The sequence below is a fragment of the Abramis brama genome (genome assembly GCF_963993115.1).
Source record: "Abramis brama genome assembly, chromosome: 21".
Lineage (NCBI taxonomy): Eukaryota > Metazoa > Chordata > Actinopteri > Cypriniformes > Leuciscidae > Abramis > Abramis brama.
Genome location: NC_139983.1, coordinates 26864146 through 26891384, shown reverse-complemented (window position 1 = coordinate 26891384; position 27239 = coordinate 26864146). Strand labels below are relative to the sequence as shown.

At 37.9% G+C, this 27239-nt stretch overlaps 2 protein-coding genes across 5 annotated transcripts in view; one reads left to right on the top strand and one right to left on the bottom strand.

The window, feature by feature from the left end:
* myo6b (myosin VIb) overlaps positions 1-2930 on the top strand; it is a 52430-nt gene extending 49500 nt beyond the window's left edge. For both annotated transcript variants that reach the window (XM_084096907.1, XM_084096906.1), the window contains 2 exons: positions 937-1155; positions 1354-2930. In XM_084096907.1, the coding sequence (XP_083953033.1) occupies positions 937-1155; positions 1354-1553 (419 nt within the window). In that variant the 3' untranslated portion in view covers positions 1554-2930. The remainder of the gene's footprint in view (positions 1-936; positions 1156-1353) is intronic.
* A 117-nt stretch (positions 2931-3047) lies between these two features.
* Positions 3048-26982, bottom strand: impg1b (interphotoreceptor matrix proteoglycan 1b). 3 transcript variants are annotated; one of them, XM_084097861.1, is made up of 18 exons: positions 26373-26982; positions 21487-21711; positions 19914-20080; positions 19749-19777; positions 19324-19352; positions 19195-19238; positions 18954-19103; positions 17701-17759; positions 17040-17221; positions 16618-16959; positions 15610-16457; positions 14590-14679; positions 11655-11874; positions 9957-10167; positions 6615-6800; positions 6315-6498; positions 5392-5472; positions 3048-3684 (listed from the first exon to the last, which is right to left on the bottom strand). In XM_084097861.1, exons 1-18 carry the CDS (start codon positions 26437-26439, stop codon positions 3601-3603), a joined length of 3198 nt encoding a protein of 1065 aa, XP_083953987.1. In that variant the 5' UTR covers positions 26440-26982; the 3' UTR covers positions 3048-3600. The 3 variants fall into 3 exon arrangements, with proteins under 3 accessions (XP_083953987.1, XP_083953988.1, XP_083953989.1); XM_084097862.1 differs by lacking the exon at positions 14590-14679 and having other exon boundaries at positions 26373-26748; XM_084097863.1 differs by lacking the exons at positions 6315-6498; positions 14590-14679 and having other exon boundaries at positions 26373-26748.
* Positions 26983-27239: the final 257 nt, after the last annotated feature.

Sequence of the window (27239 nt, the reverse complement as noted above, 5' to 3'; positions counted from 1 at the left end):
CATTGACAGTAAAGAACAAACAATCAGTTCATACATAAATGGACAATAGACATTTGCCCAGTCCAAGAAATGACTGACTGCAGTTGCATATCGCATTACATTTGGAATACAAACAGAAACAAAAACAAACAAAAAACAAAACTATTTACAGACAGCATAGAAGGTGGGCAGTTGAAGTAAAGGTCAGATGCAAAAGACTAATGGTACCTAAGGAAACATTATGACTGTAATACAGAGTTATGAAAATAGTGGAGCTTGATCAACCAAAGCCACGGAACTTATGTCACCGTTCAGTTCTCAAGTTAGGCCGGATCGTGACAGGCTCTCAGATCACCTCGAGCAAGGTCTGGCACAAGAACCAAAAACCATTGCAGTGGGTAAGGAGTAATTTAAGGTACAGAATGTTATTCGTTTGTATCATATTATTCCTGTATTTAGCTACAAAAATAAATGGTTTACTGGTTGCAGGGTTGGATATTATCAGTGTTTTTTTGATTGTACACGGCAGAAAGGAAAGCACCTTCCTTTTGCCTGCTGCAACAAGGTGATGTCTGAATTGTTGTGTGTGGGGGAAATTGGAAAAAAATAGAATAAGGGAACCAGAGTGACACTGAAAATCCATGTGCGTAGATCTTTACCAGGCTTTTGCAACAGGAGTGGGACAAAACTTGAAAGTTGTGGGAAGGTCCATTTTTTTGATGGAGCGGACTAAAGACAATCCATCCCATGCAGATCTCTAGTTGGACCGTTCAGAACAAGTGCATAGCAACATGTTAAAAATGACTCAGAACACCTTAGCAGCTGTATTGCACCTTATCCCAACACTCTAGAATCATGGCGACACAATTTGAATGGACAAGCTCCACTATCAGAATTAGTTTAGAAAGAGTTAGAAATATCGTTAATATTGTAATATTTTCTGTTATATTTCTTCAGCCCAGCAGAACCCTGCTCCACCTGTCCCAGCCCGGCAGCAAGAGATCGCAATGAACCGACAGCAACGTTACTTCCGCATTCCCTTCATAAGGCCTGCGGATCAGTACAAAGACCCCCAGAACAAGAAGAAAGGCTGGTGGTACGCTCACTTTGACGGGCCCTGGATCGCCAGGCAGATGGAGCTTCATCCAGACAAGCAGCCGATCCTCTTGGTAGCAGGTACCAAAGGCCTTCCTCAGTACTACCTAATGTTTTGATAAGATAAAACAATAATTTTCCACTACTGTGAACAATGAATTCTTCAGAATTGAAAGATAAAATAGCTGAAAGCTTCACTGGAAAATGCGACTCTTATCTGCAGATGTGAGGTGTGCACCTAAGCATAGCGTGGTGCCTTTTATCTTTTGCTGTATCCAGGTAAGGACGACATGGAGATGTGCGAGCTGAGTCTGGAGGAGACCGGGCTCACGCGAAAACGTGGAGCGGAGATCCTCCCCCGCCAGTTTGAGGAGATCTGGGAGCGCTGCGGCGGAATCCAATACCTTAGGAACGCCATCGAAAGCAAGCAGGCCAGACCGACATACGCGACCGCCATGCTCCAGAACCTTCTCAAGTGAACATCGCCCGTTTCTCCTCCTGGACCACATTATCTATACATGTGTAGATGTAGATGGTAACGTGGTGTAGCTAAAACAAAGGGCTGTACAACTCTAGTGGAAGCAATTACTTTTTGTTTGTAGTTTGTTCTTCATTTTGCTGTGAGCGTAGAAACCAGTTTTCATACAAATCTGAGCCTTTCTTGAACCTGTTGCTCAGAGATGCCTTAAGATTTTCAGACCTAATTCATATCTCATTTGATAGGGATGTTATTAAAATGTTACACTCATGTAAACCTGCTCATAAATCTAAAATACACTAGGTGTAATCTTTACAAAAGGACACATTTCAGTGTGTAGCGATAGACAGTTCTGTGATGAGTGTTATTTGTTGCATTTTAAAATAAGATAACAGTGATCAGACATAACACTGCTCCATGTTCAGCTCGAGCAATGTTGTGGGTTTAGGGGTGGGACCATCTGTTTGTTCGACAAATGGCAGGTGTTCAGACCTTTTTCCACAGTTCTGTTATCTAGTGCCGCAGAAATTACACACTTCACCTTTTAAAATAAAATTCTATTATAGGACTTAAATGGCCATTATTGTGGAGCAACATTTAATATTTGAATACATTGAATAACTAGTCAAAGTATCTTTAATCTTATCAGATGATGTTGGGAAAGGCTAATGAGGAACATGCACTGGAATACATTAGGTTGTAATATTTTGTCTCACCTTTGTAAATGCGGTTTCAATGCACCATCAGAAATTTATCAGAACTGAAGCGGCTTCAGTTCATAAAAAGGATAGTCACTGCTGTCATGCATGGTTTTGCTCAGCAATTTTGTACTTAAATCATGGTGATATGCTAAAGGGCATATTCATTTCTGTTCAGTGAAGTGATAATGGCACCTTTGTTAATGATTTGCTGTGAATTCTGTCGGCGTGTGTGGTAGATTTCTCTCATTTTTACATTTATGTATGTACCAACTCAAGGAAATATTTAGTTTAAATGAGCTTGTACTACGGAGTGTCTCTTTATATGCTTCTCTGACCCCTTTTTATCATTTGGTCATAATAACTGCCTGAAGAACAGAAGTAATGGGAAATGCAATAACATTCTATTAACAAAACTTTGGCACAGACCAAATTGCTGCATTTGATCAACTTGCTGTCATTATTCCCAGACTTTGTTTTTTCATTTGCTAATGTTTTTCTCCTTTGAATCCTTTCTAACTGAAATCGTGTCATCTCAAACTATCGATATTTGTTTCTTATCTGTCAATTTATCTTTGTTGTGTCTGGGTTAAATATACTCTGAATTTCTTATTTTTGACTGGCCACTGTTGCTCTAATCACTTTACTAGACCTAAATAAATACATTCCATATAAAACGTGTTATGTTTAGATCTTTGCATTTATAATGGTTATTAGGAGTAGAAGGCTTTACTGAGGGACAACTGACTATTATCTTTTGAATGTCAACATGAATGATTAGTTAGTGCACATTAAAGTTTAAATTGAAATTATTTATTTTACAGCTGAAATATTCTACAATACTTTTTCCGGTTTATTGTAAAAACAATTATATCATCCCCACATACCTGTATTTTTGTCTTTTTTCCCCAAGTGATACCATTAAGAGTTACAGAAATACTTAACATTCAATTTCTTTTTTTGGGACACTGAGGATAGACTAGAAAAGATGACTAGAATCCATTTTCTATTTAAGATACAACCCAATGTATCAATTGTAAATAAATACCTCATTGTGAGGGAGGAAACAAACCTTTGACAAGTATTCAAAGCATCCAACACATTACATGTCTCATATACAATTTACATTTTTTTTTCCAGGTACAATTAAAAATAACTTCAGGAGTAATCTAAATCATATGTCCCTATTCCTGGAGGTATTCCTTCAGTTGTCCAAGAATATGGCTGATTCTTGAGTAGAGCGGTTGTATCAAACTCACCAAATGTCTATGAGAAACCAGCAAAGTTGAGTTGCTTGAATAGCACTGAAGAGCTTTGGTGCCATGCTTAGCTTAAACAAGTGTCTGGATATCATAAAACAGTCACTTCAAAGCCTTCACTATCAGGACTTCTGAAAACACAGCAAGAGGACCTGCTGGACATCCGGCGCCACATCTGTAATACAACATGAAGAAAATCAACCTGGTCATTCAAGAAGCTAAGAAAAACACAAAATCATCAGCAGTTGTGTTATGTATAAAATCGCAATGCAGCACACCTTCCTGTGACTACTTTAAAGGGATAATTCACCCAAAAATGTTTTTTTTATTTTTTATATATCATTTACTCACCCTAATGTATATCCAAACGAGTTTCTTTCTTCTGCTGAACACAAAAATAAGATATTTTGAAGAATGTTGGTAACCAGACAGTTGACTGTAGCCATTGACTTCCATAGTATTTGTTTTTTCCAACTATGGGAAGTCAATAGCTACCGTCAACTGTTTGATTACCAACATTCTTCAAAATATATTATTTTGTGTTCAATGAAAAAACACACACACACAGGTTTGGAATAACTTGAGGGTGAGCACATTTTAAATTTTGGGTGGGTGAACTATCCCTTTAAGGGCAAAGTGAGCAGCTCACCAGAATCGCCGATGTGTCCATATTAGATCCAATAAAATACATATTTAAAAGTTTAATTAATTAATTCAATTAAATGTGTAGGTGGTGAACTCTAGGTAAATTCTAAATGAGTCCACAAGCCTAGCAAACTCCCTACCTAGACAACAGGCGTCACAAACATGCTCAAGACACGAAGACATGCTATTTTAGAGTGATGGTGACCTATCCCTCATTTCGGGTCATTTGTTGCTAATGCTAAATCAACGTAGGCTAATAGCTTACAGTCTATGGCTAATAGTCGCTGTGTGTCTGTTTTAGCGTGCAGCCCAGGAGGACAACTCAGTAGAAAGACACGTTTTCTTGCCATAATTTGTGGTACAATGAAAGAAAAACAACAACAAGAAGTATGATTTCTATTTATTTTTTCGTTCGTACTGCTCCCACAGTGCATTTGCGAGTTCAGCGGACAACGATCGAAATGTGAGCGTCAAGACAATATCGCTGATACGGTTTTACTCGCTGGAGGTAAATATCACTCAGTATGAAATGTATCTAATATAACTATATCATTTAAAGGTCATAATTTAAACTAGTAGGTTATTTTATATTTTTTGTGCTTAATAGTTAAAGATTTGTGAGCTTATCAAACATGTAAGTTACTGTCAGAATCCACAAGAAAGTAATTATTCGAACGGAAAATAGCCTACATTAAGTTACTCAGGTCCGTTCATTGATAAACAAAGCAATATTGCCTTAATATTTTAGTTGTCAAGCTCATACTTTGTTTAATATTCTATTGTTTACAAATCCTTCATAGTTTACACTGCTAATTTAACAATTCCACTTGAGGACTAGAGGATTACTTTCAGGAATAATCAACGTGGCCTATTATATTAAGTCACACTTGAATGAATACAAATCTTGCATCAACTCTCATCCATGACAAATATTTAAGCCTACTAGACCAAATAATGCTGCTTCTGCTTTTCATTACATTACACGATATTTATATATTTAATAACTTGTTTGAAATACATCATATTTATTTGGGTTCTGAGATTGTAGAAGAAAAATGTAATTGGAACTGAACGTCGGTGATGGGAAGGACGCAAAACATCTAGTTTTATCAATATTATTTCCTCTTCTATGACATTTTGATGGGAAAGATTTATCATCTTGATAGAATCAATCAAGCTGTCGTGATTATTTACGGTTGCTGTTTGAATCAAATTGGTTGTTTTCACACCAGCTTACCTCATTAGGTGTACACTGATGTAAGTCAACCATTTCTGATGTTAACTTTTCTGATATTCTGGTGTAGAGTTGTCTGGGGTTCTGGGAAAGGAATGACAGACCACAATCAATCTTGAACATTTTTTTGTCGTGGAGACAAAGTCTTGTTAAGCGACAAAGCAAGGTACATTTTTGTCACTGTATCCATCGGTCAATATTTTGATGAGCAAAACATCTGTTGCTGGAAAAAAAAAGTTTAATATTCATAATATCATTAGTTTAGACAACTACAGATGCACTATTCTAAATGAGATGCAAAATCCATGCATGCTGTCCATAATTTCTAGTGTCCTCTTAGGAAAATCATTCCTTAATGTTGTGCCTTTGAAGGGCTCGGAAGAATAATAGTGGATTTCTTTTGTATGTCTGTTTTGTCTGTAACTTGTTATAGAAGAAAATATATCACTGTTTTTAATCTATTTTATTATGAATACATAGTGTGTTAACACTGGTGAGGATACTGATGCATGGATTTTTACTATAGCCTTTAGTTTCTTCTAGACAAAGAAACCCTCAAAAAACAGCTGATTCACCAAAAGAAACATATTTTTTGCTGAAGTTAATGTCTATTAACTGTATAATCCTTCCCTTTGCCAAACTGCACACAAATTTGGTTTGGTTTTCAAATCGATTTCAATTTCCATATGGATGTGTTTTGGATTGTATTTGTAAGGATCAGATTTAGTGTTTTTGCTCTTCTGATACCAAAAAACGAAGTCGATTTGAGTCAGATATGCCAACAACAAAAATCAGTCAGATTAGAATCTCAAACGAAGGACATAGATATGATTTAATCATGGGTTGATTATGGATGTTAGTAGCGGTCATGACATCGATTTAAATAAATAGATCATTAAGAATACCTTCTTGGTTGTAAACTTTACCTCAATACTAAGTTGTATACTTTCAAGTGATCGAAATGTGCCTTGGCCTGAGTGTTGTAAGGAGGCTGAGTCAGAGCTCATGGGACAGAGGATGCTTGACACATGTGTTAAGACCCCATCGTCATTCTCAAAAACTGGATTAACTCTCATAGTATTACCAAAGGGGAATGCAGATTGTGAACGCCTACAATGCAAAGGAAATCAGGTCTTAACACCAACAAGTTTAAAATGAGTCAGCACTGCAAATCCAAATCTGAAAAGAAAAATCAAATGTCTAAATAAAAAGAAAACCCTTCTTACACAAGTCTCAAGCTCTTTCTGGTCCGTATACATTTCTTGTTAATGAAAATCAAGATGCCTATCACAGCACAAACCACTGAGAGGCTTCCCACCATGCAGGCTACGAGAAGGAGAGGGTCAATGGGCACAGACACCAGTTCGTTGCAGCGTTCTCCGTGGTAGTGCCAGAATTTGCTTACGGGACATCTAAAAGTGGTCGAGAGAAAAAATGTAAGAGAAGTGTGCATGCATAGGAATGTGGCAATATTTTCCAAAGTGCCCATATTATGCTTTTTCCTTTCATGCAGTGTGTAATATAGCTTTTTGTAAATGTAAAAGCTCTGCAATGCTTTGAAGATCAAAGTGCACAACAAATAAAGTTATTGTCTTCTGAAAGAAAGAATCGATTCTGAGCTGCTGAAACGAATCGTCAGCAATTCTGTCTCACGTCCTGTTACATACCTACGTAATAATGTAACAAATTTGCTTAGTGGCAGCCTATGGTCTTCCGCGAACAACGTATACTTTGACCTGTCCTCAAACACTGTAGTTGTAGCTGAGGCCTGGAAGAGTTTGGTTTGTGTTGTCGACATGGCAAGAAGACGATATTTTTAGCACTGCAAATCTACTTCAAAAGGATTGAGGACTCGCACTGGAATTAATATGGAAAAGCCGACGCCTTCGTTTCTGTTCATATCGCTGTGTTAACAAGCGCAGAGGAAGCCTCCGGAGCTGAAATTCAGATATGGTGATAATAGGCATTTCATTTCTGACACGAGCTGTAAGCGGTAGACCAATCACAACTGACTGGGTCGTCTGACCAATCAGAACGGAGTAGGCTCTTGGAAAGGAGGGGTTTAGAGAGACTGAATCTTTGAACAACCGTTTTAAGACTCTTTGAGACATGAGTCTATATGCAATGTGTTTTTTTGACCTTGGATGCATGTAAAGATGTTGTGAGAGCAAAATTAGGAACCTTTGAAATAGCATAATAGGGGCACTTTAATGCATATTTTTAACAGTGGTAACACCAATGACAAATAAATTGTTTAAAAAAATTATTAATAATGAATTATTTTGTTCAGCTTCAGCAAAACAAATATTCCAAAAATTAAACAAATAAATAACTAAATATTATAGTGAAGGGGACAAGGAGACCAGGAACTTGAAAATTTTAGACAATCAAATTTTTTGCAAAACCTTGTGTAGCCCCACCCCTTTTCAGCGCTGCACTCGTTTTGTTCTTCTGGTTTGTAATGTATGTCCACAGCATGAAGGTAATTTCTTACGGATTTATGAATGGACCACAACCTGTCACTGGGTTAGTGCCTATAAAGGAACTTCATAGTAGTACCTTAAGGGTACGTATTACTAATATATGGAAGCTTGTTTCCACCACGGAATAAAACAATTTAAAAGATAATTGTGACTTTTTATCTTGTAATTTTGAATTTTTTTCTCAGAATTTCAAGTTTATATCTCACAATTCTGACTTTATAACTCACAATTGCGAATCTATATATCGCAATTCGCAGTTTATATCGCAGTTTATATAACGCAATTCTGAGATAAAAGTCATAGTTGTGAGATCTAAACTCGCAATTGCGAGGAGAAAAAAATATTTTTGAGATAAAAAGTTGCAATTACCTTTTTATTTTATATTTAGTGGTGGAAACGCTTCCATACTAATATGCTCTTAGGTATTACAGTTTTTCTTGATTGCTTAAATACTATAACCAGGCTTTTGAACTAAAATTTCAAAACCATAACGCCATTTATCAAAAAGCACACCCATTTCTCTAAACTATTAACACTATTCCCCTGTTTTGACACATGAGTCAGATTTGTTGAACTGTCACTGCAAAACTCTACACACAAATCCCTTCATTTCTCATTGCCTACACCATGTTGTCATTTAGAAAGGACTAGCATTCAATATTGTTCACTTTCATTGTTCAATTTCAGTCAGCACAGCTTCAGCTAAATTAGCATACAATTACCCAAGTGGAAACACTAAGAGTCAAAATTTATCACACACCAATCAGAACCTTCAATAGATAGATGAAAGGGCCAGAGTCAGTTCATTCAGTTTTGGAACAATGGATCCAGAAAGACATGAAGGAAGAGGTCGAGGACACTGGAGTGGAGGAGGAGGAGGAGGAGTGGCAAGGGCAAGGGCAAGGAGACAAGACACTCTAGTTGCCCATGTCTTTGTCCATGGTATGACTATGAGGGAGGCCGGGCTACGAGTAAGGCCAAATTTGAGTCGCTTCACCGTCGCCTCAATCATAAGAACCTTCCGGGAGAAAAACAGGTACAGTACTTCAGACTGCTTTGTAACTTTTGAGAGCTGTACTATGTGCTGTTACAACACATACATGTACTGTAGCGGTTGCACTATACTCTAATAAAAAGAAATGCATCAAATTGCTTCACATACAGATAGAGTTTTCTGAATGCTTCCATTTTGTAAAAATTATGTGTTGCAGTTGCAGTAATCAGTACTTCTATTTTTCTAGGACACAGAGACGATGAAATGGAAGAAGCCTGCCAAATATTTCAGTTGATGTGTGCCAGCGGGGAACAGGCATGCAAGAGGATTTTACCCCCTCTGCCTGGCTAGGGCCAGTATAGCCTGTGATGTGGACGAGATTCTCTGGCTTGACCCAGACCAAAGACCGGATGCTGAGGCGGAATCATTTTTTTATGTGTGTGTGTGTGTGTGTGTGTGTGTGTTGTACATGAATGAATAAAAATGTGCCAATGTATCCATTGGTTGTGTCTTTTGTGTTCATCATGTGAAAAAGTTTGTGAGGGGGGGAAACCACAAGCAACATAACTTACCAGTTTTGGAAATGTTGTTTTAAATTTATTGCACCAGTGTGCAAGACTATGTTGTAGTGTGTGTTTGTGAGGGCTTGTGTGTGATGTCTGAGGGGCAAAGTTTGTTTTTTTAGCAAGAGTGAATGGTTTTGAGTGTAGAGCTTCATTTTGACTTGAAAATAGGATATTTGGGGAGTTGGGTGAGATGTTATTGTGTTTACTGTTTTGAGAATACGAGGCATAGTTTCAAGAAATGTGTTTAAGCATTCGAGAAAAACTGTAATAAGCACCCTTTAAGGGTAAAAAAATAAGGTACAAATGTGTATATTTAAAGGTACTTCCTCATTGACAAGCTGTTGTACCCCTATACTTTTTGCACATTTATTTTCTGGCAGTGCAGGTGAAGAACTTTGTATGCTCAAGTGGTTTTGGTTTTCCCCTACATCCTTGTAATCTCCATTGAAATGAATTCTAAGGAAAGCAGCAGTTTTAGTTCTTTGACATCCTTTTTCTCTTTCAGAGGTCATCATGTTAACGTACCTGCAGGTTGCTCCGTGTCCTGGTATAATTTCACACTGGCCTCCGTTCAGGCAGTATTCCGGCTGTAGGTCACAGATGCTCGTACAGGGCTGGCCGTTTACTGTGCTGTAGCCCGGATCGCACAGACACTCGGGCTCTGTGGTTAACGTGTTCACCACGCAGCGGGAGAACTCGTTACATGCCGTAAACTTACATGGATTGACGTGATCGGCTAGATTAGACAATGAAAACTAATTGGATTGAAATACTTGCAGCCAGACAGACAAAGAAGATTAAAGACTTAATACAGGTGTTGGTATCCCTTTACATTAATGTGGATGATTTTGTTTACTGTTCTGCCCCATTTGCACTGACAGCATTTTTATTGCTGGATGTTTAAGGTCTGGATGCCCTAATATAATTGGTGGAATTTGTAGATGCCAATAACATTCAAAAATCTCATTACAAATTAGATGCGTTGTTAAATAAAAATAAGATGAGATTTTAATTTGACAAGGAATCAGTTGTTGCTAATAATTAACATGTGGTCTGGTGAAATTGGCAAGTCTCATTGAAATTTAATAACTTCTGGGCCTTTTTTTTTTTTTTTTTTTACAGCAAATCGCAGTAAAATCATTTTAGAAAATAATTTACTCACCATCATGTCCTTCCAAAACCTGTATGACTTAGTTTCTTCTGCAGAACACAAAAGAAGATTCTGAAGAACATTTGGACCCCAATTAACTTTCATTGTATGGACAAAAAAAAGGAACATTTTAGTTTAGGGTCCAATTATTAGCATGCATATAACTAGGATATTGGCTGTTTATTAGTACTTATTAAAGTACATATGAATGCCTTATTCTGCATGACCATATTCTACATCCCTTAATCCTACCAAAGACTATAGATATGGAAAGATGGTTCGCTCCTATTACTTATGAATGGGAGAATCTGCAACTCGCAAAATGGGGGAAAACGTCCTGCCTTCTAAGTTAAAGAGCCAATCGCTGATTGGTAAAGGGGACAGTTCATATCAGATTTTGTTGCTAATTTGAAATATGTCATTTAATTGTGAGTTCGGCAAGCAGTTTTTGAGATTTAAGGATTCCCCCATTCGAATAGATAGGACTTGGTCTTGGATGCCCGAAATAGATGCTCGGAGGCGTTGCAAATATGGCCGCCGAGTTAACAGACTTTCCTTGAAAAGGACTTTGATCCTGGCTACTCCATACCTAAACTTAACAACTACCTTACTAACTATTAATATGCAGTAATTAGGAGTTTATTGAGGCAAAGATCGTAGTTAATAGTTAGTTAGTAGTGAGAATTGGACCCTAATCTGAAGTGTGACCTAAAACACACTAAAATAAATGATCTTCTTTTTGTTCCACAGTAGAAAGAAAGTCATAGATATTTGGAACGACATCAGGGTCAGTACATTACAGAATTTCCATTTTTGGGTGACCTATCCCTTTAGATCAAGGGTGTCCAAACTTGGTCCTGGAGGGCCACTGTCCTGTAGAGTTTAGCTCTAACTCAAACAACACACCTGCCTGGAAGTTTCTAGATTGCCTAGGAAGGCCTTGATTAGCCGGTTCAGGTGTGTTTAATTGGGATTGGAGCTGAACTCTGCTGGACAGTGGCCCTCCAGGAGCAGGATTGGACACCTCTGCTTTAGAGGAACTACCTGTTTTCTCTTTTTAACACCGTCCTTACCTGCTTCCACATCCACTGATTGGGAGTCAATTTCCATATCCAATCTCTTAGACGCTGCATTTCGGAAGTCCTCAAGCACGCACTGCACCCTCTCCGTAACATTGTACGGAACTGGTTTGTTTAATTTCATCTTGCTGTTTACCACCACACTGCCATTCTTAAAGTTCAGAATCTCCAGCTCCTTAAATCCAGTCAGGTTGGACTGTAGATACGGCAGGAGCTGTGGGAAAGTAGAGATAAAAGTGAAATTGAGTGAGTTGCGACTTCTCTTTCATCATTGCTGACTAGTGCAGAATGGTTAATTGTGCATGAACGTAATGCAACTCAGATGCAAAACTTTTGGGATTGTCAATTCTAAAGCAATTCTACTCTACTCAAAACTAAACGATTTTGGCTAGTGTCTGTCTCTCATCCTATTACAATATGCAAAATCTTCTCAATGCTCATTTCATTCCGCATGAGGAGGGCCAGTTAGAGATAAAGACGGTTGTTCAGGAGAAATAGGGCATAGCAGCTCAGTCATTCATCTCAAGCTCAAGATTTCAAGAGATTGATTGCACCAGTCAAACAAAAGATGGAAGTCTTAAGGATATGACATTTGCACAAGAGTCTTATAGATTATTGAAAATGTTACTCAATAATTCACCATTTTCACCTTGGTATTTTTGTTTAATGGGATGTTTTGTGTAATGTATTAAAATGAAAACCTTATTAATCACTTAGTTAATAGATAATGAGGAATTAACAATTCTGAAAGTCGAAAAGCTTTTTTAAATATTTAACCTCACAATTTTGAATTAAAATAAAAATGTTTTCACTTCAAAATATAATTAATATTTTACATTTAGATGTTAAAAATGTTTTTGTTTAATTAATTCAAATTAAATTAAATTTATTTTAAAATATTATTAATCATTTCATAGTTAAAGGAGAAAAGGCTTCTGTTGTATTTAAAAAAATAATAATAAATACAAATACTAGGAGAACAAAAGGCCTGAAGGCCTGAGATGATGTTGTATTTAACTAAGTGCATGTATAACAGGAGATAATCTGTATTAAAAGGTAGACCTTATCTGCCAGTCATGATCAACCTCTCACCCCTCGGCTAAGTGCCAGGGCAGAGCAGGTGTTATTCTTCCCCACAGGGCAGGCTTTGACTCACAGCTTAGTCTCAGTCAATGTTACTGTCTGGCTGATGCCAGTGTTGTGACCTTTTATTGCCATCACAGGACAGAAGGAATCAGCTAATATATACAATAGCGCTCCTTTCCAAATAGTTTAATAAATAAATGAATTATCGCAGGCAGCAGCAGCATTGTAGTGTATCCCTATTTTTGAATACTGATTCTAACACTCTCTATAGCATGGTGCCTTGTATCTACTGGTTTATAGGGATCTCTTTCAGTGCTGTTCTGTTCTTTATTTTTATTATAATTTTAAAATATGTTTAATACTTATGAATATATTTTTGAAAACATTAAAATTTAAATGAAAACTATTTTTTTGGTCTCCATGTCCAATGGAGATGGTTGCTACACAAACCAGTAGAGACAGAAGTAAAAGAGCATCCTACAAGGTCGAGAGGCTAAAATCAATGCAAACCTAGTATAGGACTAACATATTACAGTTGTCTCTACAAAAGCGACAAAAACGTTGAATTATAAATGGGCGAAATTGATGTGTACAGTGAAAAATCTATTTTTTGCAGAAATTGCAAGAACATAAATATCTAGCGATTATCAAATTACCCTTTGAAAGCCCATTTATGAATCAATAAACCAATTTGATGGCCATTTTTTTACCCAGATACTTACCAGAGTAGTTCCTGACCAGATTTTTAGTAGTTCATGTGATAATCCAAAAGGTCTCATAGTACTGGTGTTAGTCATGACAAACTACAACACAATACTAGTTTGGACAACCACTTATTTTTGTATCTTAGGATTCACACAAATAATAATAATACAAAAAAGTAAAACAATATCTTATGGAACGGAATGATAAATTGAACAGTAGTCCCCTTCAGAAGTGTGCTGTATGAACATAATAAAACTGCAGACTAAAACAGTTAGGAATAGTCATTATTATAGTCTTTAACACACATGAAAACCAGTCTGGGCCAGTCCAGATTGACTATTAAAAAATATTTTAAATATGTAACTTAAAAGAGATTGCATTCACCCAGAACCATTCACAAACAAGCCAAAAAAGTAGCTACTGTTTCTCTGTGTTTTGCTTTTATTACAAATAATTCATTGAGCTGTTCATTTTAAAATCCACAAAAGTGCTTTGTCATTGATGTAACACTCTAATAAATAACATTTGGAGACTGATTACATTCAAGGACACATCTCACCGAAGAACAATTCTAAACCATTAGGCTGCGTAACCAACTAAAATCAGTTCTGAGAAACAAAACTAGACAGCAAGTCCCATGAGGGATTTTTTTTTCTTTTTCTTTTTTTGTCATGCTCTGTTTTTGGTTGTTTAATTCAACAGGATTGTGAAATGATTTCCTCTGTGTTTTACAAAAATAAGAAAAAAACAAACAAAAAAACTTTATTCACAGATATACAGGTTTAGCATTTGATATGAGCACATACTCTTATAATGCTTAAATGCACATATCCTATGCACATATAAAGTTTGCACAGATCCTGAGAAACCAAAATATGCACAGAGCAATAAGGCAACACTCACACTATCAAGAATTAAACAAGTACCAAAAATATGTTGCAGGTTGGGCAGATAAGCCATAGAGTAAGCGTTTAGCTTTGGTTAATGCTGGTTAGAGAGTTCATTAGTCAGCAGTTATTAAACATTATTAGTTATTTTGATCAGTAAGATCAGATGTGGAAAGTTATTAGACGAAGGTGCAGAATCTAGTGCCAAAAAGTGATTGATTATGCTTTTTCAAGCTTGGATATAGATGTACCGGTATTGTGGCTAATATCTTCTGTTCTCTCTCAGTCTCTTGACTAGAGGCCTCAGGGTTTGGCGAGTCGCTTGGTTCAGAGAATTGTCTCTAGTTGAAAAAACAGGATATTATAAGATATAATCTGAATAAAAACAACAACACTTATGTGAAACTGCAGTAAGATTGGCTAGAGCTGTCCTGAAAGTTCCATGTTTGTAATACTCTTGTCCACATTGTATGAGTAGTTTTTTTTTTTTTTAAGTTGAAGCAAAAGTTGCAATTGGATTGTTCTGGGCAGGTTTTCTCTCCAGTGAGCATGGAGTGACCAGGGTGCAGAAAATGGAAAAAAGGATGTGGAGCTGAAGCGGAGTGATTACACATCATTTTGAACTGGGAGGAAAAATGGCTCCACTCATGTGCTGTTCAAGTCTATGTTGCTTGGTGATATGCAAAGCCTAATGCTTTGGTTTGCTTTGGAACAACTGGCAAAATTTTGTCTGAAATTTAAGCTACTCAGTTTTTACTTCTTGTTTAGTGAACTAATGTATGAAAGCAATATCACACTAACAATCGGCACAATTGTAATTACCTAATTGTAGCTGTGCCGATATTCAGTATTACACCACTCTTGCTTGTGTGAGATTGCATAATTATGTTTTGAAATGACCATACATGATTTCACCCTGTGTTTTTCTGTTGAAATTGAAAAGTAAGGTAAACAAAAGTTCATAGAAAAACATTTGAAGTGACAAAGTATCCTTGCACAAAATGTACAGAAATGTAATTAAATTTTTCTGTCAGTCACCCAAACCCTTTTTACATTGGCTTTATAGAAAAATGCATATTACATTTCGAACAACACTGTTCTCAGATGCCATCTGTCAAAACACTGTAGACAAACGACACACTTTATCTATTCAGTTTCCCAGCATGCACTGTGGCACAAAAAAAAAAAAAAAAAGAGTAAAGCTAACAACAAAGGGAGGATAAAAAGGCATGTATCAAGATAAAGTCAAAGACAGAAGTGTGTTTACCTACCAGTTCAAGAAACGTGTTCTCCAGTGATTTGTACTCGGGGGAACTCTTGTTGAAAAGATCCTCAGAAAACATCAAATTAGTCACACGTAAGCTAAAAAACACCACTAACTCTTTGGCCTGGTTAGAAGCCATCATCGAAGGAGTGGTAACGTAACCTAGAGGATGAGCCGAGGATTGTGGATTCTCGTCGATCTCTGAGGGGAATCCACTCCCAAAGTCCAGAGTCTCGTCCTCATCAGACTGCTCTACATCATCTTGTGTGTCTCTGCCATTATCTGTACTACCTTCTTGTGGGGGATGTGAAACTGTCCAGAGAGTCTGTCCCCCTTCCTCCAGGAAATTGTCCGGGGTCAGGTGTGAAATGAGGTCTTCTGTGGGCGTTAGCGCAGAGGGAATAGCTTCAGGGAGAATTGGTTCTGGACTGGTAGGTCCAACATGATGGAGTGTGTCTACAGTGGCAGTGACAGATGGAGACTTGATGTGGTCACTAAGGTCAATTGAAGGGGGCAACTCCGGGCTATCAACTGAACTGGTAGGGTATGAAGGAAGTCCTTCGGTAGAGGTCTCTAAAGGTTTGGAGGGGCCAATTGTGTCATCTTCTTGAAATACATAATCTTGAGCTCGCTTAGTAGGGGTTAGGGATGTCAAGATTGATGATGTTGCTTCTGCAGGAATGGCCTCTGGTGTCTTATCAAAATCCATTTCAGGTTGAGCTGAAGTAGATGCTTTTGCTACTTCAAAAGATTCCAAGTGTAGTGGTGGAGCCGTGGCAACAATTTCATTTCCTACATCCTCTTGGACTTCAGACAACTTTGATAGGAAATCCACTGTAGTGGTTCTTGGCAAACCTGGAAAACAAAGAACCGTTTTCAGAGAGTGTATTTTAAAGTGCTTGGAATCTAATGTGAAATTAAAATTAATTTTCTCATTCATAGACTGCCTAGCTTAAGAGTCTTAGTAGGGAAGCAGGTGCTCTTGTGCACTACTCACTACAAATGAGAAATGTACCTTTGATAGCTAAAGTGTCTTCAGTGATTTGACTTGCCGTCTTAGAACCCTCAAGTTGGGAGTTGCTGATTAGCTCTGTGGCTACTGCAAGTGTGGGGACATGGGACGATGTATCAAGTACTTTATGTACATCACTCCTTTCTGTCCCCTCACCCGAAACTGTTTGAGTCCTATCAGTGCCTAGATCCCCAAAAAAGTTGCCCACAGTTCCAGAAGGCGCAATAGTTTCCTCCGAGGTGACGTTTGTGGACTGTGTACTCATTTCCCCAGGTAAAAATCTTGATTCTTTACTCATTTCAGTATTGGATCTTGTGTTTTCATGCTTGTCTGCTGTTGAAGAGTCTGTACAGGGTGATTTAGGTAAGGTTAAATATTTGTAGTCTGTCTAGGGCCTTTATATTGATTATATTGATTTTGTGTACCTGGTTCGAAAGTTAGGGAAAGCACGTCCACAGGAAGTGATGTGTCCTCACTTAGCGCCTTGACCACCATGCTCTTTAGGACTCCCTCTATGCCATATTCATCTGTGGAGTCTGTGTCACCTATGGCCTGTGTCCCATCAGTCTCAAACACTACAGCATAGCTCGCTGCAACACCTCCAGCTCTGACCAATGTTATGAAGGGAATTGTAAGAGGTTTGTTATTCACCTTAGCACTGTTTTGTTCAGCATTGTTCTCTGTAAAGGACCTCAATGCCCATATAAAATCTCAATAATCATAATTATCACTGACATTTGAGGCATTTCAAATCTTATGAGAACTGATTATACACATTGTATAGATGTGCCCTCTATTTTAATGTATTTTATATTTAAATGCATTTGTGGTTTCTGGAACTCTAAAGTCAATCTCAACAAAACATGAGGGTTAATTTTCATAAGTATACTACACAGTCTACAGTACAACACAAAATAATGGTACAGTAATTGAAACGCAGTTGTTCTGAACACAATTTGCCAAGTATTTCTTCAAATACTTACCCCGAGTTGCCCCTGTGAGAGAATTACCCATCCAAAAATACAATTTTCAAGTTCAATGGACTGCAATATATCGGTGAATCCCACAGTTCCAACATCAACCTACCGAAATCCCAGCACTCGAATCTCTTTAAACCCAGGAAGTTTGTCGAATACATGCAGCATCTGCAGACGTGTGAATGAAAAATATTTTTAGACATATTTGCAATATCTATTTTTTTATTTCAATATTCAGTAATCTTTGTATGGTAGGTTACAAAACCTCAGATTATGGATTGTCAGACATGCTGCCACGCTGTAAAATCATGTGCCATGGCTCTAGTCTTTTTTTAACTAATCTCATGCTGCCTTCTGAAGTTACTCAATTCTTGTTTGGATTTCCTGTAATTTGATCTTTTACGGTAAGCTACTTTCAAATCTACTAACTTTGTCTTTGCCTTGTCTATGTAGTTTGAGAAATAGACAACCACTGGGACATATTATTTATTTGTTTTTAAAATGGCAAAAAAAAAGAATGTTTTCTAGAATGTTCTTAACACAATTGCACTATTTCTTCTAATTTTCTCAGAATTATGCAATTACAGTTATCACTCACTACCCATGAAACTAGCTGTTCCTTGACAATACTCAGTACTTCATATATATTAAACTATATATTAAGTTAAAGTCCCCCTGTGGTGAAAATCAAGCTTTTAATGTTGTTTTAATGTGGTGATTTTAATATGTTTTAAAGGTGCATTGTGTAATATTTAGGAGGATCTGTAGGCAGAAATGCAATATAATATACATAACTATGTTTTCAGTGGTGTATAAAGACCTTACATAATGAAACGTTATGTTTTTATTACCTTAGAATGAGCCATTTCTATCTACATATACACCGCGGGTACCCTTACATTGAAATGTAACACCATTTTGCACCGACATGTTTCTACAGTAGCCCTAAACAGACAAACGCTTTTCGTCACTATTGCTGTTCTTCGTGCAAAGAAGCTAGCTAAAGTCAGCGAATAAAACATGACACAGTGATGAACAAGTAACAATAATATTCGCAACAATATTAGTTTTCATAGCTGTGTTCCTGTTCCAATGTTCCTGTTTACATATTTCACCTGCTTTGAGTTCAACAACATGATGCAGGCTCTGGTGAGATGTATAGCCTAGATCTTTTAAAAAACATTTTTAAGTCATTATGCTCCTATTTCCTGTGTAATTATATGACATAGCTGATAGATTTGTTTGAGATTTTTAGATAAATGTTCTCATAATTAGTTCATTAGGTTCTGTTTGTACCTCGAAACATTAGAAAATCCAAGTTAAATGGCATTTGTTTAATAGTTAATAATCATTTAGCCTAACCTGCTCGTGAAGATTGCGAGTGAGGTCTTCATATTGAGGGCTGCCTGGATCCCTCAGTAGTGTGCTGTAGACGGGGTCTACTAAAGTCACGCTGAACTCCACAATGTGCTCCTCCATCCTCTGAGGGACAGCATCTGGTGCCCCAGTTTCCTATCAGATCAGAGAATAGTCAATTTGTTTGTTTCTAACTTCATCAATATGTTAAGCGCATATTCTAAAAAGCACAAGTTAGTGGCCATACGCTGTCAGATTCCATGATGAAAAGTTCAGCAGGACTCTTTGAACCTGAAGCATAAAAAGCCATCAATCAGTCGTGTTTTTATAAGATCAACCAGTATTTTTTTTTCTCTTTTGGATGGTGAGGACTTACATTTCTCGCCTGGTGCAGGTGTGAGAGCCCTAAAAATAATTGAAAACATGTTGAGAAGGGATAAATCAATCCGAGAATGATAAATGCAATAAAATTCATTGTCCCCGATAAAAGGGTTTACTACATATAAGCCCGGGTATGTTTGTGTGGCTCTAACAACACCCAAGCGTAATATGTCTGGGCACAGATCCCTCTTATTAAAGTGGATCAGGTCAGAGAGCAGTGTATAGCTAGGTCACCAAATATGAACAAACTTTGTTTTTTAAAGGACAGGCTGAGATTTTCTCATCTCCCACTAGTCAGGTGACCTCATTCTAGATATTCTGAAGGCTTTGGGCCCTAAAAATGAAGACAAGTAAATCGCCATACCATGAATACTGAAACCAAGAGGCCCTTGAATTCAAGATCATCTTCGGGATTCTTACCTCTCCTGTTCATCTTGAGCATCCACTCTCTGTAAATGATATAAATCTCTTTGAGAATTTACAAAAAGAAAACCATTTTTTTCAATTTAATGATATTGGCACATTTGGGCTGTATTGGCAAGACGATTGAACTGAATTGGCAATCGGACACAAGCAGCTACTTACACTGGCTACCATGTCAAGATGCTCCCGTGTGCTACTAAAATTTCGGGCCAGATCCTCCATGCAAAGCGAGTCTCTCTGACAGGCGTACACCCACTGCTGGTACTCCATGGTGTCAGGAACTCTGTCAAGAAAGATCCGGAAGGCCTCCCACACAGCTTCTTGACAAACTGTTAAATAGCATGGGAATTATTTAGAGAAGGCTGTTAGAGAATTGTGTTGAGACGACTGAGAGGACTAACAGAAAAGACCTGATAAAAACAGGCCAGGATACCTAAAATTAATTATATGCACCGCTGACAGAGGCATAACATACTTAATAGTATTTAGTATGCAGCCATTATCTCATTTTGCCAACACAGTTATTATGGACATCTAATTGAGAGTATCTCTTAACTGCATCTGACAAATAAATAAGCCTCACCTTTAGCTTGTTTGTTCCAGTAATTTAATATCATGCTATCTGCTTAAAATGTTTTGTCAGGTAACCAAAAATAGTGATTCATGTGGTTTTATCTTAATTAACTGGTTTTATTCAAGCCAAAAATATTATTTAATATGACTAAATCAACCTGACAGCATTAGAATACACCAGTGAAAGTCATTTTTAATGGTCAGATCAAGGATAAATTGCCACTTCATCCTATTTACTCGCTATCATTTCATTCCAAACACATTTGACTTCATGTTGACAAATTTTCTGATAATTTTATGCTGGATTTGCATCCTTTTGAAAGCTTCTGTCCACATTCATTGTTATCGCATGGCAAAAACAAGTAGGACATTATTCATAACTTCTAGTGTTGTGTTCCACAGAATTCATACAGGTTTGGAACGACATGATTGTTAGTAAATGATTACTGGATTTGTTTATTGATCAGCTCACAGTTTTAATGTAACTAGTTTCATAAACACTACCATTCAAAGGTTTGGGCTTGGTGAGATGTTTTTGAACATTCGCCTCTTGCTTATATCTTATGGTCACTTGAACATGCCTATCCTATGCTCACCGCATAATACAGTAAAACAGTAATTTCTGTGATGGCAAAGCCACATTTTCAGCATCATTACTCCAGTCATCAGTGTCACATGATCCTTCATGATCATTCTAATATGCTGATTATCATCAAAGTTGAAAACAGTTATGCCACTTGATATTTTTATGGAAACCATGTTACATTTTTGATAAATAGAAAGTTTAAAAGAACAACATTTATTTGAAATAGATCTTATTTGAAATGTCACTGACCCCAGTCTTTTGAACTCTAGTGTATAAAGTTGAGAATTAGATTAGATATTAAAACAAACAATATTTTCAAGTTCATTTTTAACTTTGATTTTACTTTCCTTTAAAAAGGAAGTTTAAAGTTTAAAAAGTCTAAAATAAGTAGGGACACTACTTCTTGGCTCAGAGCCACTTTTTTTCTGGCTCGGCTTGATCCTTAATCTCCCCGAAGGCTGCAAAATGATTGGGAAGTTAATTATGATTTATGAGGATCTGAGGTGTTGTAGCCAAATTTGGCACTGATGTTCAAGGCTCCGTCCCCTGTGGTGTTTAGGGTAGAAGTTGTCCTACCTCTTAGTTTGTAGTAGGCTTTATGGCTGGTGATGATCTCCGCCATGCTCTCCTGAGGACAGACTTTCACCCCCGTACTAAACAGCGCTGATCTCTTTGCTCGATGCCTGTCTAGAGAAAGTGAATCTCTGCCATCTGTCGACTGTTTGATTGGCTGTGGAGTCTCCAGGAAGTGCCTGTACTTCACATTTCTGATCCTGAGAATCAAGTCGTCAGCCGTGAGTTCTGCAAATGTCACAACAACAGCGTGTTCATTGTTTCAGAAGAGTTGGATTGACTTTACCTAAGGATAGTAAGCCGATGGATCATATAATTACACTTCATGTAATTACGCTAGCCCAGAGACCATTTGAAACCATTTAAGTCTATGATTAGTATGCTGAATGAACATTTAATTGGATTAAGCCTAAGTCAAGCAGTTGGTTATAATGCCATCCAGGCAGATGTTAAGTGCTTTCACTAGATAAGAGTTGCAAAGGTCTGCTCTCTATTTGTATTAATCTAATTTCATTTGATTGGAACCACATAATTTTTTACATAAATTCAAAGCTGAAAGAAAGTCTTCAAAAAAAAAAAAAAAATGCTTGGTACATGTGTATGTACTGAGTTTACTACTGCAATTAAACTGGATAGTTCAACTGTTTTTGTTGATAATGAAAGTCAGTGGGGTGACAATGTTGGACCTTGTTGACTTTCATTGTATGGACAAAATACATTTTTCAAAATATCTCCTTTTGTGTTCCACAGAAGTCAAGTATTTTTGGAACAATATTAAGGTCAGTAAATTAATTTTTACAGTGATGTTTCATTCAAAGATCTTACTTGCTAAAGACCCTTAGGTTGAAGACTCAAGCTGACATCTAAGAGTATTAAAGTAACTCAAGGTGACCTAATCAGTTATGGCCAGAGCTGTTCGAGTTAACCAGCACCTGTGGTCATTGGCCACATATAGACTTGCACCTTGTGTTTTACTGGTATTTACAGAACAGTGAAGTTTAGGATGGATGGTCCTGAAATTAGAACGACAGCAAAACTCACTACATTAACTTCAGTTTATATCATTGTCACAGTGAACATATGCACTGCATAATGACAACGATGCATTTAATTACCTGCTTCAGTAATGAAGCATCGAACAATTATACAGTTAATAGCTCATATAAAAATACATCTGGACGTTTTTACATCAAATGAAGACAGTTTTGGCTAGTTTAATAGCTTGTCTCGTCAGCAGTTATGGCATATCATTTCCTCTTAGATGCGACATTCACAGATCCATTAAAAAACAGACAAACTGTTTGTCCCCTCCAAGATCTGAGCCACTTCAACAAATTTTGAGAAACTGAGATCATATTAGTTCAAATCAAAGCAATGTCATACCATGAGGGATTATAGGATTTTGAGCCTCTATTGTTTTCAAAATGGAGTGTTGTGTGACCAGCTGGTAAACTTCAGAGAGCTTCTTAAAACATTAAGCCCGGCTCAGCAAGGGGGTCCCTCAGACTTCGCTAGACCTCTGTTTACCACTCACAGATTAGCATAAGCTTAGTTAGTAGTCAAGTAATAGTGTTAGCGATATAAGTATAGTAGAGGCTAAACACATACCTCTTTTTTTAACATTCTGCTGATAACTTTTAAAGCCTAATGTGTAATCTTGCTGTACAGAATCTTTTAAAGCACGCAATCAGTCCTCTTGTACCTCACTAAGACAGGATTTATCGTGTACATTAGCAGATTTCTCTGCATAGCATAGCATAGCATAGCTAGGTATACGCTACCTGTAAATAGTGTTTTGGATGTTAATGTCCTTTGTTGACCAGGCTTATCTGCTGGTGAATTACATAACCACTGAACCAGCACTTAAAGGTAGGGTAGGCAATTTGTTTTATAAACACTTTTGAAACTCTCTTCACATCCTGATAGCAATCAATAATAGAAGTAGTCTAAATATTAAAACATGTAGCCTACATATATCTTCTGTGGAAGTCTCAACATATGTGTTTCCATACCTCCGCGCACCCTGCTCGCGCAGACATCACACGTCATCAGAGCGTTGAGTTGTACACAGACAGTCACCAAGTGCCAAAAACAAACAGCAGCCGCCTTTTACAGTTCCACCTGAACCAAAACAACGAGCTTATGCTTTGTTCACGCCATGTCGTAACTGTAATTAAGAGTTGGCAACCTGTGAAGTTCTACCTGAAGCTGTTCACGTCCTCAGACTTGGTTTTATGCGTTTCTATGTCAACACTATCAATGCTGAAATGAATCTGCAGCAGTCAAGTAAGACTGATACAAGAGTTCTGTAAGTTGTTTACATTCATTATTATTGTAATGTTATGTGCTTTAAGACATGAGGTAATTTAACGCCATCTCTTGTGATGCTTTGCAGACTGTGTGCGTTCATGTGTTTTGAAGGAGGCGTAGCTTTGGAGACGCTCTGAAGGGAGGGTGAGATCTAATGTTTTCAAAGGTAACTTGTTATTGCTAGCCCCTACCTTTAACTAGCATAAAATATAGCCTGGGCTAAACAAATTTGGATACCAAAAAACTAAAATTGTATTCAGTAACTGTAGCAATCTAGCCTGGAAATCCAGACCTAAATCTAAAAGATTAATGGTCTGGCGTCGACTAATGAAAATCGGCCAGCTCGAGGGGTGGCACCAAGCATGCATTTGAAAATCTCACTGCACGCAATTGGATAACACTACGACCAATCACAACAATAAACCCCATACGCTTAGCTACCAGCGGAGCTAACTGGTAGATTATACTCTTATACCGTATCCGGTCGGCAAAACAGCAAAAACGTCCTTCTTGCAAAGAAGCGATTCGAGCGGCGTCTTCTGTTCCTGTTTTAGATAAAAAGCCAAGTCTAACTCGTTCATTGTAGCGGCCAAAGCCGTTTCAAACAACTGGTGTTCATCCATAGCCATCTTGCAATGTTTACTAATGACTTTGACGTCACAGCGCTGTCGTCATCTGTTTAGCTCGCCTCTGGCCCGCCTATATCAGATAACCGCATATTTAATGAGCATCATTACTCGACACCAGAGTAACTTGCTGAGCAAATTCAACTTGTGCTCTCGCGAGAACTCTGGATTACCAGGGTAGTAGCAATCTCAGTTCAGGCTCTTTGGAAAAACGTGCCTGTGGTGACATTTCTGCAAAATTATATTATTAGAGTTAGTTATACTTTGTCCTTTTCAGGAATTTTCTCTTGGACTCAAAGCTGCAATAGTACACAACATACAACATTAAAAAAAAATATATATAAATCAATTAAAAGAATACCATAACAATTACTACATCTTACTATTTAAAATATTAATAGAGACAGGTATTAATGTTTTTTTTGTAACGGTTGCTTTTACAAAGTGGAACTCTATAACGCTTCCCTGATAGCAATAGTTGATACATTATGTTGCTTCTTGCATGTTTTGCTGCACTTTCAACATGAAATGTTCAGTTAGTGGAATGTGTGTTCAGTGTGTGAATTGTGCTTTCAGTTTGATCCGAAACAGATGAACGTGAATCTGGTAACATTTTATGATATTGGTTGTTTTATGTATCACTGCAGTTTGGAAATGAAGTAAAAGTTGAGCGCTCTGTTGTGTTTGAAAATAACGTACTACCTACACTAACCTTTATTGTAAACCTAACTGATAGTGTTAACAAAAGCAAACGTGAGATAAAAATAAATTTGCTGAAGAAACCATGCCATTTTAATTGTGCTCAATTAGTCTTTGAGCTTGTTTATCATGACTAACTTTTCACGGTAGGCTACTCATACCCGAGTATTGCAAGTGCAAAGCTGTACTAGGTGAGCTACTGAGCGAATTTACTATGTCTGAAAAACCATATGTATGGAGCTGGTAAAAGTGTTTTAAGGTCATAACATGGTATTGTGCAAGGAACTGTGCGAAAATAAGTCTTAATTAATGGATAATCTACCCCAAAAGGAATACAAGTTGGTGTTTTACTGCAACTCGTGTTCATTTAAACTGGAAACAGCAGTGAATTGTATGTATAGGAATTATTGTCGTAATTCATCTGAGACTTTGGTGTCAGATCAGATTGGACCTTCAGTCTAATTATTTTGATCTGACACAAAAGATGTCCTGTTCTAGAGCCACATGTGGCCTTATTAAAAGATGTTTACAGTGGAAGACAGTTAGCAGATCACTCCGAGATACAAGGGTCTCAACAATGTGTTTCAGGGTCAGAGAACATCTGACCACATCTGTTAATTAGCAAATGAGCAGATGTTGGGCCACTGTTGCAATTTCTCAAAGATAAACCAGGGTGACTGATTTGATCATGTGCCCGCTGCTGTCTATGAGCCTGCCGAGCACATGTGCAGACATGAGGGGCGGCGATGCTAATTGAGCTGTACTTCTGAAGCGATGAGTGAGGCCCCACAGCAAAGCTACAAGCCAGAAAAGATTAGCGTTCCACACGGCCACAAACAGAATGCCTTTTGTTTCCCTCTCCTAATGAATGGAGCTTCTGAACACTGCAGCCAGACTGGAGGCATTCAGAACTTGCACGAAATGTTAGCAAAACACGAGCATATTGCACCGAAAAGGAAGCGCTAATGGCGTGTGTGCCACAAAAATGTTATCAAATGATTTGTCATAAGGCTTTGTTTTGCATAAGAAAAATCTTTGGGTTTCTTTTATGTCCTCACAAATTGGCTCCTAAAATATTTAAAAGCTCATTCGATCACTGAGGGCGGAAAGAGGCTATTGTGTGAGGAATCGCATAGGTTGTAGCAGCTCTGAGGCGTTGTACATTACCAAAAGTACTGTTTTTGCTGAATTCTAAGATTTTCTTTGAATAAAACAAGCAAATAGCATTCAAACGGCGTTCAAACACCGGCTTACCTTTGATTCTGGTGGCTTGGAGGGTAAACAAGAACAGAATGAGGAATAATCCTGTTTTCAATGGCATGTTGCAGTAGATTATGTCCTTTTGGATGTAATGTTGCTCATTTGGACAGAAAAGACAGTCCGTATTGACTTATCTGACATCCGAGGGAGAAAGAGTTAATTTCCATCGTTTTAACGATTTAATTTCCATGTGTCCAGGTTTCCATGGACGGGGCTGTGTGTGGGCACTGCAGTAGGTTGGGTGGTATTCCTGACAGATGGTACAGGTTCTCGGGTACAATTTAGTCTCAAGTGTGCGAGTGGGTGGAAGATGCTCTTCAGGGTGTGAGGGGAGTGATGAGGTTAAAAGCGTTGCCTCTTTTTCTGGACTAATCTGTTTACCTCTCACTGACTCCTAATCCCTGTGGGCCCACGTGGTGGACTATCTTCATCCTGTTAGTAGCCTTCTGGACCAGCATCTGCTAGCCTCCGTGCTTCGGTCACAAGCCACTCGACTAGCGTACTTGCTCTCTTTCCAGTCCGCCCGACGCCCCGTCTCTCTCAGTCAGGCCCACTCGACACAAGTTTCTCAGCCCTCTGCCAGCTTTTGTGGCTGCCAAGCCGAAATGCAGTATTCTACTCCCCCTGTTCGAGACAGCAGGCTCTGCCCATTGATCATGGGGCCAGATCTGTGTACTGAGCGTGTGTTGTCGTACCCTTGTGATTCATGTTAGTCCCCAGGCCTACTGCTTGAGCTGGGAAGAGGATTACACACACCCTGCTTATTAAATTTCACAGCCATAAATAAGTCTCCGCAGCTCAAAATCCATTCAAGACCTTCCACGTCGCTGGACTGTGCAAGTTGAAATTCCAGCTTTCAAG

Excerpts from the sequence above, each read along its gene's own strand:
- impg1b (XM_084097861.1), bottom strand. The coding sequence starts at position 26,439 with ATGCCATTGAAAACAGGATTATTCCTCATTCTGTTCTTGTTTACCCTC. Across the intron at positions 19,353-19,748 it reads GCTCAAGATGAACAGGAGAG|GGCTCTCACACCTGCACCAG; the intron begins GTAAGAATCCCG and ends AATTATTTTTAG. Across the intron at positions 5,473-6,314 it reads GTATACAACTTAGTATTGAG|AACCCCAGACAACTCTACAC; the intron begins GTAAAGTTTACA and ends TTCCTTTCCCAG.